Source organism: Equus caballus, chromosome 8 (genome assembly GCF_041296265.1).
Source record: "Equus caballus isolate H_3958 breed thoroughbred chromosome 8, TB-T2T, whole genome shotgun sequence".
NCBI lineage: Eukaryota > Metazoa > Chordata > Mammalia > Perissodactyla > Equidae > Equus > Equus caballus.
In genome coordinates, this window is record NC_091691.1 from 49226221 (window position 1) to 49238387 (window position 12167).

Consider the following 12167-nt stretch of genomic DNA (forward strand, 5'->3'; position numbering starts at 1 on the left):
TCATATTGAAAAAGATGATTGAATTAATAAGTAAATAAGGGAGAAGAGACAACTCTTCCTTATAGAAGATTCTCAATTAATAAATGCAGAAGGAATGAGAGAAACAGAAAATCACTACCAGGGCAACCTAATAATAATCACTGCAGACAAGATCCAGAGGACCACTACCAAAATCAGTGGGCCAAGGCCTAGGGAAGAAACAATATTTGCATAGCCCCAAAGTATCTCCTTCCAAATACTGATTAATCACAAAGAGAAAAGCAGTAACTTGGCAGCAGAGAAATATGCTGATCAAGGATAATATCTTAACCAAGTTACCAAGGATACATCACCCGGAATAAGACATAGAACACCAGTAGAAATGATGCACTGAGAAGGGCGTATCACCTCTGTAGTCTTCTTCCCCCAAATCCATAACCTTAATCTAATTAGGAAAAAGCACCAGACAAACCTAAACTGAAGGGCATTCTACAAAATATTTGACTAGTATTCTTCAAAAGAGTCAAGGTCATGACAAAAACAAGCAAAGATTGAGGAACTGTCACTGACTAGGGAGATTAAAGCAACACGACAACTAAATGCAACGTGGGATCCTGGATTGAATCCTTAACCAGAAAAAAGAAAGTAGTGATAAAATTGGTAAAATCCAAATAAAGTCTGTAGTTAGGGCTGTATCAATGTTGATTTCTTAGTTTTGATAACTGTACTGTGGTTATGTAAGAGGTCAGCACTAGGTGAAGGTTATTCAGGTACTCTCTATACCTTTGTAACTCTTCTTTAAGTCTAAAGTTATTTCAAAACAAAAAGTCAAAAAAAAATCTAGCATGCTAGATCAAATCATTAAGCTGGTGAATGAACCTGGCTGACCATTCAGCACTGTCTACTTAAAATACCTTTGTTCTCTAACTATTACTCAATATAGCACATGACATAATTCTCATAAGTTAAAAATTTCAGTCATGTGTCACAACATTTAATTGGTAAATTACATGCTAAAAGGGCTTTCTGAAAGTCTTGGAATACACCCTAATGAATCACAAGCATCTATAAATGTTAAAAAAAAGAAAAGAGACATCTCAAAATGTCAACCTAGCTTATGTTAGGGTGGTAGGATTGATTACAGTTTTTTCCTTCATTTTCCAAATTTTCGGAAATAAGGTTGTGTTACTTTTATAATTTAAAAAACAATTAAAAATGTAATTTACTAAACAATATATATAAAGTTACTTTTAGCCATATATTGTTAGTCTTTTAACTAGTTAATAAGAGAAAGAAAAAGTGGTTTCTCTATGTCTTGTCAGTTTAGAAATGCAGTACATTGAAAAAGAAGTCTAAAATGTTAAAAAAAAAAAATGAGCTTGGAGGCTGCAGATAACCAGGAAGGACAAAAGAATGGCTGGGAATTGAAACCTTGTTCTTACATCTATAAATTCCAGAAAAAGAAATCACAAATTAGTACTTGTGAAGGGGCATATTTCATTTCACAAAGAGATAGAGCCTTCATTCATCACACATTTAAATGGCGACTAGGTGTTTAGCACTGTTCTAGGCACGCAGAATACAGAGGTGAACAACATAAACACACTGAAAATGCCAGACAGTGTTAAATGCTAAGAAGAGATTTGAAATCAGGTGATGATAATGAGTGACTGGTGGCAGGTTTAGATTAGATGCTCAAAGAGAGCCTCACTGAGGAAGTGAAATTTAAACTGAGATTGAGTGACAGCAAAAGTCAGTAATACGACAATAACAACAAAATGATTACAAACAGAGGAAAGAGTTAGTGCCAAGGCCCTAAAGTTCAATTGATCTTGTATTTTGAAGGCATAAAGAAGGTGAGATGCCAATTCAATGGGGGAAAGAATAGTTTTTTCAACAAATGGTGCTGGGACAACTGAGTATCCACACACAAAAGAATGAAATTGGACCCCTACCTCACACCATATACAAAAATTAACTCAAAATGGATCAGAGACCTAAATGTAAGAGCTAAAACCCTTAGAAGAAAACAGAGTAAATCTTTGTGACCTTGTGTTAGGCAATGGTTTTTTAGAAATGACACCAAGAGCACAAGCAACAAAAGAAATATATTAAATTTCATAAAAATTTAAAACTTTTGTGCTGTAAATGATACTATCAAGAAAGTGAAAAGGCAATCCACAGAATGAGAGAAAATGTTTGTAAATTATATATCTGATAAAACGCTAGTTATCTAGAATATAAAAAGAACTCATATAACTATTTTAATAAAAGGACAACCCAATTTTAAAAATAGGCAAAGAATCTGAATTGACATGTCTTTAAGGAAGACATACAAGTGACTAGTAAGCACATGAAAAGATGCTTACAATCTTCAGTCATTCAGAAAATGCAAATCAAAATCACAATCAGATACCACTTTATACCCACCAGGATGGCTATAATAAAAAAGACGGACAATAATAAGTGTTAACAAGGATATGGAGAAATTGGAACCTACATGTGTTGATGATGTAGGATTGTAAAATGGCGCAGTCTCTTTGAAAAACAGTTTGGTAGTTCCTCAAGAATTTAAATACAGAGTTATCATATGATCCAGTAATTCTATTCTTAGATATATACCCAGGAGAAATTAAAACAGAGTTATCATATGACCCAGCGATTCTACTCTAGGTATATGCCCAAGAGAGCTGAAAACATACATCCACACAAAAACTTGTACACAAATACTCACAGCAGCATTATTCACAGTAGCCAAAAAGTAGAAACAACCCAACTGTTCATCAACTGATGAATGGATAAACAAAATGTAGTGTATTCATATAGACAATATTATTTGGTCATAAAAAGGAATGACCTACTGATACATGCTACCACACAGATGAACCCTGAAAATATTATGTGAAATTAAAAAAGGCCAGTCACAAAAGACCACACATTGTATTCCATTTTTCAAATGTCCAGAATAGGAAAGTCTACAGAGATCAATAAGTACTTTAATGGTTGTTTAGGGTTTGGGGGAGAGGGTAAGGATGGAGGGAAGTGGGGAGTGACAGTTAACGAATATGGAGTTCCTTTTAGAAGGAAAAATGTTCTAACATTAACTGTAATGATGGTTGTACAACTCTGTGAATACACTAAAAAACAATGAATTGTACACTTTAAATGGTGAATCCTATGGTACATGAATTCACATCTCAAAAAAGCTGTTAAAAAAAGTAATAAAAAAAGGTGAGTTTCTGGTAATTGAAGTCTAGTTAATTAATTCAGATTAACCCTCCCACTAAGGATAACTAAAAACTTGCATAAATTCCATTAATCTATAAATATTTATAGAGCACAAACCACATTCATAGCACTGTTCTGGTCAATGAAACAGAAAAACGTTTTCACAAAAATGGTAAAGAGCTGACAAGATAGTAAGGAATATATGGCAAAAATCCAGAAGGCAAGAAAGATAAGCAATGCATCATCAGCACTCAAAGCCACTTCTTTCCTGAGGACATCTGCCAAACAGGAGGAATCAGCTGCAAAACTGAGCTACTCTTTTAGCAGCTTCCTGAAGCTAGGATGATAAAAGTAAATTTCTGAGCCCAAGGAAGGTGGGGAATCTAAATCCCACCCCAACCATCTTCAAGGCTGGGAGCGCAGAGGGCTGCAGTCTCAGGTAAGGCTATATGAAATTGCAGTCCAGTGCCAAGTCTTCTCGATGATCTAAGGAATCACAGGCCTTGAGCTGGGCTGGATTAAAGTAATCTTGGACTTGTGGTAGCCCCTTTCCAAAGACACCTAGCAGAAGTAATGAAAATTATCTGGAGAAAGGTGTCTTTCCTAGGCCTCAGAATTTTTCCTTCAAATATCTTCACAAATATAACATCCAAAATTAACCAGGCACATAAAAAGATAAGACATCATGAGTGAGAAACAGTAGAAGCAGACACTAGAGGCAGACCCATGGAGACTTAAGATACTGAAAGTATCAGACACAGAAGATAAAAATAACAATGCTTAGCCTGGTTAAAAAACAAACTTGAAAATATCAGTAGGGAATAAGAAACTAAAAAGTGACATACCAGACTTAAAAGACAACTTCTAGACATGACAAATCAATAATGGAAGTTTAGAACTCATTTAGCAGCTGATTATTCATAGCTGAAGAGAGAAGTAGTGAACTATAAAACATACCTGAAGAAATTATTCAGAAAGTGAGGGAAAGAGACAAAGATGAAAGTATAGAAAGTGTAAGAGACAGAGGATATAGTGTGAAGGTATAAGGATGTTTACTGGAGTTCCAGAAAGAGAACAAGAGGCATACACAATATTTGAAGAGATAATGGCTAAAATTTTTACAAACTAAATTAAGGACATCAATCCACAGATTCAAGATACTCACAAATCTGAGCATGATAAATAAAAAGAAATCTATGCTTGGATACATCGTAGCAAAACTGAAAAAAAAAACACCAAAAAAACCTCAAGAACAAATAGAGGAAAAAATCTAGATTGTCTTCAAAGGAGTTAAACTGACATTTGACTTGTCTACAGAACAATGGGAGATAGAAGACAAAGTACGATTATGATTATCTCCTAAAAAATGAAATTCTGTATCTAGTGCCAACCTAGACTCTTATATCCACTGAAAACATTCTTCAAGAATAAAGTAATAAAGATTTTCAGACCAAAACACAGATCTGCACTGACGAAAAATCTAAAGGGGAAATGATCATAGATAGAGGTCAGAAATACAAGTGGTAAATACCTTCGTAAATCTAAATCCTGACCACATTAAATAGGTAGGAAAAAACAAAAACAACATAGATCTAGCATGACAAAAAGAAAGCACATAAAAACCACTGCTAATATATAGTATAGGTCTTACCACATGTAGGCATTGTCATAAGCTCTTCACATATTTTAATTCATTTAACTTTTACAACATATGAAGTAGGTAGAGTGTATCACACTAAAATTAAGAAGGAAAGACTGAAGCAAAGAGATATTAAAATCTGGCATATTTGAACAGATTGCGGGGGGGAGGACTCTGGAGTACAGGCAATGTTACATTTCTGACCTGGATAAGTACTTGCTTCATAATTAGTATGCTATACATTTACTTTATGCACTTTTCTATATGACTGTTATATTTCACAGTAAAAAATGGTAAAAGAAATGAAAGGAAGTAAAATGTGGCTAAACAGTGGTGATTGAGGGAGAAAATGGAAGCAGAAAAATAAGCATACATTATGAAATAAAATGAAAACACTGGTTCATATCTACATATTTCAGTGTGACTCAACTACACATCATTATTAGTAAGCTCTGAATTTAAAGACAAAATCAACGACTTTATTTAAGGATTACCTGTATTATACAGCAGAACCAGTATAGCTATTTACAAGTAAAAGAAAATAAAGTGACAATTTTCTATGCTATCCTTCGAATTTTTAGAACCATTTTTCTTGTTAGCATCATGGCAGATCCTAATCCATTAAAAATTGGGAAAGATTTTCTTACAAAACATTTGTTTAATGTATAAAAGCTTACCTGATTTCTCAGATAAAGGGAAAAGCCTGGCCAAAAAGAGTTGAATTCGGCCACAGAAGACTGTATTCTGGGATTTTGATAATCTTCTTAGGAGATCTAATAATACATAGAAATGAAGGTTACACAGAAGAGATCATTCTTTGTTTATTACAACCATACCCAGGTTTCTTAACCAGTTTGTCAAGAGTATTTTCCTAAAGCAGTAGTTCCCAAAATGGGGCAGAAATTATTGCCACAGAAAAGCACTACAAAATTAGGAGTAAAACAAGTTTAGCAGAGTCAAGAAGAGCATTATCAAAAATTTTTTGGTTTTCATTAAGTTTACAGGCAGAACAGGAACATTTTAATTTAAAGTGAATGAGTAGTTTTAATAAATCAGACTGTTATTTAAAAATGAAGATATTAATCTATTTAAAAATTTTTATCACTGTGTTTAATTCAACTACCGGTTTTTCTGGCCACATTTGCATTTTAAAAAACAATCATTTACCACAGAAGAACTTACCATTGCACATACGTAGTAAGTAATTTTTCCCAGCAGAATAAAACGTATTCTGAAATTAAGACAGATATGACTGTTGTTCAGAAGTCGTTACACATCCTTCAATAGTAAGCCACAGGAAGTAAAAATATTAAAGAACACTATCATGCACTGAGACTCTACTATGCCACTTTCACTTATTTTCAAGCAAATAACACTTTCAATGAAATAAAAATATTTTTAAATATGTAAGGTAACAAAACATGAAACTAAGTAACTGCTTTAAATATGTAAGTGTGTATTTCCAAGTTAGTTGTTACTACTTAGTCAAATTTTGCACTTCAGCTTTCCTTCCATACATCACTTACATGGCTCCCCCAAGAGAGCGCAACATATATTAATTCCTTCATAAGGACAGATACACTTTTTAGCAATCAGCAATATTAGAAATAGAAGCAAAAAATCTACTCTTAGGACTCTGGATCCATAGAAACACAATGTTACCAAGAAAAAAAAAAACAAAAGTAAGGCACTTACTGATTTCCAAGTAGCAACATTTTTTTCCACAAAAGTGAATATTGTGTCACACTGATCCAAAGGAAGACAATCCAAAACATCTCCCAACAATACAAAAGGTGTAGATGCAGTACAAATACCTTCAAGTGGAGCACAAGTCAATTTAAAAGTTTAAAAAATTGTAGTGTAAAACAGCCCACGCAAAATAATTCTGAAGAATATCTTAAAGGTACACTTTGTCAGTCCTAACGAGGTTTTAAAAGTCAAGAAATGGAAGCAACCAAAAAGTCCTTAAACGGGACATACTTATGTAATTTCTGGTATGTGCACTCAACAATAACAATGAGGAAGATAATTCTCGATAACACTTTTAGAGCATTTACTATATGTCAGGCACACTAAGTACTTTACATATATTAACACATTTAATCCTTATAACCCTATGAGGTAGATAATATTATCTCCAGTTCATAGAACGGGAAAATTGAGACACAGAGAAGTTAAATAAATGGCAGAGCTGGGATATGAACCCAGGCAGTCTAGCTCCAGTCTGCTTGCACCACCACTACGAATGTAATACAGCCAATTAAAAGCAATGATTATGATGACTATAATAACTTGGAAAATGCTTATGATACTAGGTGAAAACAGCAGGATTCAAAACTGTATGTATATTATGGTTACAACAACAACATGTTTTTTTAATTTTAAATTTTAGTTCTAGAAAAACTAAAAACATATACCAAAACAAATGTAGTTTTAAAAAGAATTATGACTAGTATTTTCCCATTTTTTCATTTCTAAATGTTCTATAATGTTGCTAAGTGTTTTGAAAAGAATTATCTTTAAATAAGATAACAAAAAGGCTTGATACTGATTTCAACTATTAATAAACATTTAAAATAACAGTATTGTTTCAGGGAAAGAACAGTAAAGTAAAATGTTTATTTCTAAATTCAATGTTATTAAAGTAAAGCAATAAATTAAAAGCTTTTTAAAGAAAAGGTCATTTAGACTAACAATACTTTTATCTTCCTGCTCATTCTTCCTTCTATTTTAAGGTAATACTTACTAACACTTGTTAAGTGTTTAAGAAAAGTAGCCACTTATGCATAATATGTAAAAAAGTATCTAGGGGGCACTGCAAGCCCCAAACACTGCATTTAATATATGTTCAGAAAAAGGAAGTAGTATTTCTAGCTCTGATAAGATTACATCTGGAATGTGATGTGAGGGATACTGTCTAGAACCACTGGGTGGCATAAGGCAGCAGATTTCAACTCCAGTTGATAATCAAAACTATCTAACAGAAATCAAATAGTGAGCTCCATCAATGGGCACAGAGGCTGGTTGACTACCTGCCAGGGTCGTTACAGAGGGGAGCAGGATAGGCCAGATATGAGACTGGACTAGATGATCTCTAACGTCCCTTAACACTTAGATTCCATGATACCATATGCCCTGTATATCCAAGAGATTTGAGAAGTATACTCTGCTCTTAGTTGCAGCATAGCCTGGCATAAGTTAACTCACATTTAATAATTATAGAACTTAACAAAATTACCCAGATCTCATTACCAAAGACTCTGATTCAGTAAAACTAAGCTAGGCCCTGGGAATCTCACTTAAATATAGAGATTCACTGGTGATTCTGATGAGTTGGGTTATAACACGACCCCCTGGAACTTTTGCAACTCATATCCCAGCCTCTGCAATTGCCCTCTTTGCTTGCCTTTAACCTTGGCGACAGATAGGCACTTCCTCAGCTCCCAAACACCTTGTTATGTTCATACTTCCATGGTTTTGTTGATAATGCTGTTTTCTGCCTAGTCTTCCTTCTATCACATGGTAAATTGATAAGGCCACCTCATCTTTGTTTCTGAAGCACACTGTATGTAACTTATAGCACTCACCAAATCCTGTTTATCTTTATATAAACTATGAGCTTTTTAAATGGTAGGCATTTTTATATGCTTTAACCAGTAAATTATCTGACACTGAACAGAAGCTCAATAAATATCTGCTGGGTTGAATTTAACAAAACATATTTATGGACAATTCAAAAACATGGTACACAAATAATACAATAATAATCTCTCTCAAGAAGGGACTTTTCCTATCAAATTAAAATAAAAAAGCACTTAAGCTTTTATTTATGGTTTAAGTTCTTAAGTCCTCATCTTTCTCAAAGAAAGTAAAAGTTCTAAACATAGACTTTGTACAACTTCAAGTGTTAAAGACATTAACAGTCTACAACAGTAACATATCAAAGAACTAAGCAGATGCCGCAAACTGAGAGAAACTGGGCAAAGAACACTCCACTGTGGAACTCATTTAAGTATGCTTAATGATGGAATGAAGAAGCATCTCATATAAAACACATAAGGTCAGAATTTATGAACTATGCTTAAGTTCACAAAACAGCTTGCTGCTACGCTGGAAGACTACTTTTACCTTGCATTTTCCAGTTTTTGCAGGAATAAGCATCAAAATGATAAATATATGAATAATGCTTTACAGAGTAAAAGCATTTTTCACATAAATTATCTGAATTAATCAAATGAGTATTTTAACCAAATTGGTCAAAGAATACTGATAAACTATTTTTTCATTACTTCTTTCTGCAAATATTTAATGAGCTCCTCCAATGTGTTAGGCACTGTGTATCTACTATGTGCCTTTTTTAAAGTCTCTCAAAGCTGCTGCCCACTGCCCCCGCCCGATTTTAACAGTCTCCTACCTAGTTTTCCTGCCAGCAGTCTCTCCCAACCCAACTCTTCCTCCATAGCTCCTCTTTAGCATGGCATACAAAGTCCTTTACAAATGACCCTAACTACTACTCCTGCATCTTTCCTCACCATTCTCATTATTCTCTCACCCCTCTGCTCCACGCAGTTCTTTAGCCATGCTGAACGTGGCTTTTACACAGCTATTCCCTTCTGTTTCTGCCTTACAAATTCATCATCCCTCCCATCTTGGCTCTTGTGTTATAGCTTCCTTTCTAAGACCTTCCTGATTCCTTTAGACTCTGAAGTTTAGAGAATCACTTCAATCACAGTAACTACAGCATGGTATGACATTTACACATCTCTTTCCTCCATTAGCTACTAGATTCCTTCCGGGTAGGGAATATGCTTTATTTACTACTGAATCTCCAAGTCCTAGCTCAGTACCAGGCACACAGCAGATGCTCAATAAATATTTACTGAATGAACAAAACAACTGGAGAACAAAGAAAGTGTCAAAATGTGTGCTGCATAATAGAGATGAAAAATACATGTGAGCTAATTTCATTGGGACAACTTCTTGGCAAAGGTGGTAGGCAGAAACTGAAGAAAGAACAAAATCAGGCAGAGAGGTATAGGGAGAAACAAAATCAGGTAAGTTTTAAATAAAGCACGTTATGTCCAAAATTACTTTAAAAAAAGAAAGCCATACTTACCTTCAGTTACTCCCCCAATAGCAAGAGAAATAATAGCTAAAACGTTTTCACATGATGAATGATTTATCTACCAACAGAGGAGAAAACAATTTAGGGGCCAGAGTTGAGACTAATTTGGTAACAATAAAAACATACCATCTGACATTAAATTGATTATGACAAATATGGGATAAAAATGTCTCTTACAGAAGATAAAACTACTTTCTAAGATGGAAATACAAAACTGAACAGTAATAGAGTCACTAATTGTTGAAGTATATCAAGTAAGTAATAAGTACATGACTCACTTAAAATCCAATGGCCTTAGGAAAATGTTTACAGTAGTGTGATTAAGGCTCTAAGTTACTCAACCACAGAAGTACTGAGGTCAAAACTCAATCAATGGCATAGGCAAAGGCAGGGCCAAGGAAATTAATTGTACTGGGGCATCAATATGTCTGAGGGAGGGCTTTAATGGAAGGGAGGTAGTGCTTAGGTTCTATAACATCATAAAACCCAGCATTTATTGAGTGTTCCTTAAATGTTGTTTTATACAGGAACCCTGAAAGAATGGTATTTCCCCTCTTACAAATGAAATTGAGTTCAGAAAAGCAAAGCAACTTGCCCAATGGTTCACAACAGGTAGTTAGGTCTGAAGAGGAGGAAAAATGAATTTTGATCCAGAATTGTCCGAAAGAAAGGGACATTGTATTCCAACTGTTAGAAAAGGATCTAGCTTCTCAGGACCCATCCTTTCGCTTAACCAAGAATAAACTGCTAAAACTTTCCCTTTCATTTGAGCGTCCCATTAATGGTAAATAAATTCGGATTGTTCATGTTTAGATTAAGTTTCTCTGAACTCTAAACTTACACTGAAGTTGGACAGGTTGTAGTTATTTTTGCATGCAAACTGATGAGGAGAATGCCAGAAGAAAATGAGCGCATGAATCCCAGCTTCCATGCTGAACAACCTTCGACTAGAGCTTTCACGCCACTACAGGATGTGTCACTGTTTATACAGCAACATGAGAGGGCTCACTTCCAACTTCTAGTTCTTGCTAAGTAAGACCTCACGTCAACTTTTCTTATATTCACTTGGAGAGGGCTCTCTTCATTTATTAAACCAAGCCTTTAAACTGCACCTGTGCTGTCAAATGCCTTAATTATTACATAACTTTCTGTACTATGATCAAGTTAGCTTTCACAAAGCAGCAGGCTCACTCTAAAAAAAATGCTTAAATACCCATTCTAAGAACAAAAGCAATTTAAAAAAAAACTGGTTTATTAATTTGCCAGCAAAATTTTAACAATAAAGGATAAGCATACTTACAATTTCTTCTTCTAGAACACCTCTGAAAGCTTGGTCAAGGGTACATTTTTTTTCATTTTCACTATTAAAAAACAAAAGACACTTGCATTTTTTAAACAGCTCAGGTGAGTATAAAGATCCAGGAAAGCATATTTCATGGATATCAATGCCTTACCTGCCAGGTAACTGGCTGAAGGTATTCAACAATGGCTTAATATTTTTGTTGTTCAGGGCCTCTCTGGTAGACTTCTAAAAAAATAAAAATAGCAAATAAGTGGAAAGATTTTGCTTTTTACTGAAAATCATATCAATAGCATGTCTAACTAAAAAATGTTTTTACCTGGAAAAAATTACCTATCAGTCATTCTATCAGTAATTCTTATTCAAATGCCACTTACTGATACAGACTCTCATCACTTTAAACCTGGCAAGAGCTTCCTAGCTAGACTTTCTTATTCCAGGTTTTTCCTCCTACCATCTCTTTCAATATCACATTCATGAGAGTATTCTGCTTTTTTTAAAAAGAAAAAACCAAAACCATCCAAATGGCTCCTTATTTACAGGTTTCGGTTTTGAAGTTTCATAGCTCACTCTCAAGGTCCCTGATAATGTTATCCCATTCATATCCAATCTTATTTCCCACTATCCCCTCACACATACTCTCCACTAAGGTCTAGCTATTTTTTCATCAGTTTCTATCAACCTTACTCTAGTGTATTCATACATTCATGTTGTTCTTTCTGCCTGCTCATCCAAATTCTATCCATTCTTCAAGACCCATCTCAAGTCCTACCTCCTCTAAGTGGCTTGCTCGGCACAGTCCCTGCTGATTGTCTTAAAGTAGTCATAAGTGACAGACAAAAATATTGCAAAGTCATTCGTCCTGTGAAAATTCACATACACTTGCAAAGTCATCT

General features: G+C 34.5%; 1 protein-coding gene across 2 annotated transcripts in view; it reads right to left on the bottom strand.

Annotated features, from left to right (window-relative positions):
- The window catches only part of THOC1 (THO complex subunit 1), a 55203-nt gene that overhangs the window by 40118 nt on the left and 2918 nt on the right, over positions 1-12167 (bottom strand). For both annotated transcript variants that reach the window (XM_001491890.7, XM_023647530.2), the window contains exons 2-7: positions 11426-11499; positions 11272-11332; positions 9963-10029; positions 6542-6660; positions 6029-6077; positions 5524-5619 (exon numbers count right to left, since the gene is read on the bottom strand). In XM_001491890.7, the coding sequence (XP_001491940.2) occupies positions 5524-5619; positions 6029-6077; positions 6542-6660; positions 9963-10029; positions 11272-11332; positions 11426-11499 (466 nt within the window). The remainder of the gene's footprint in view (positions 1-5523; positions 5620-6028; positions 6078-6541; positions 6661-9962; positions 10030-11271; positions 11333-11425; positions 11500-12167) is intronic.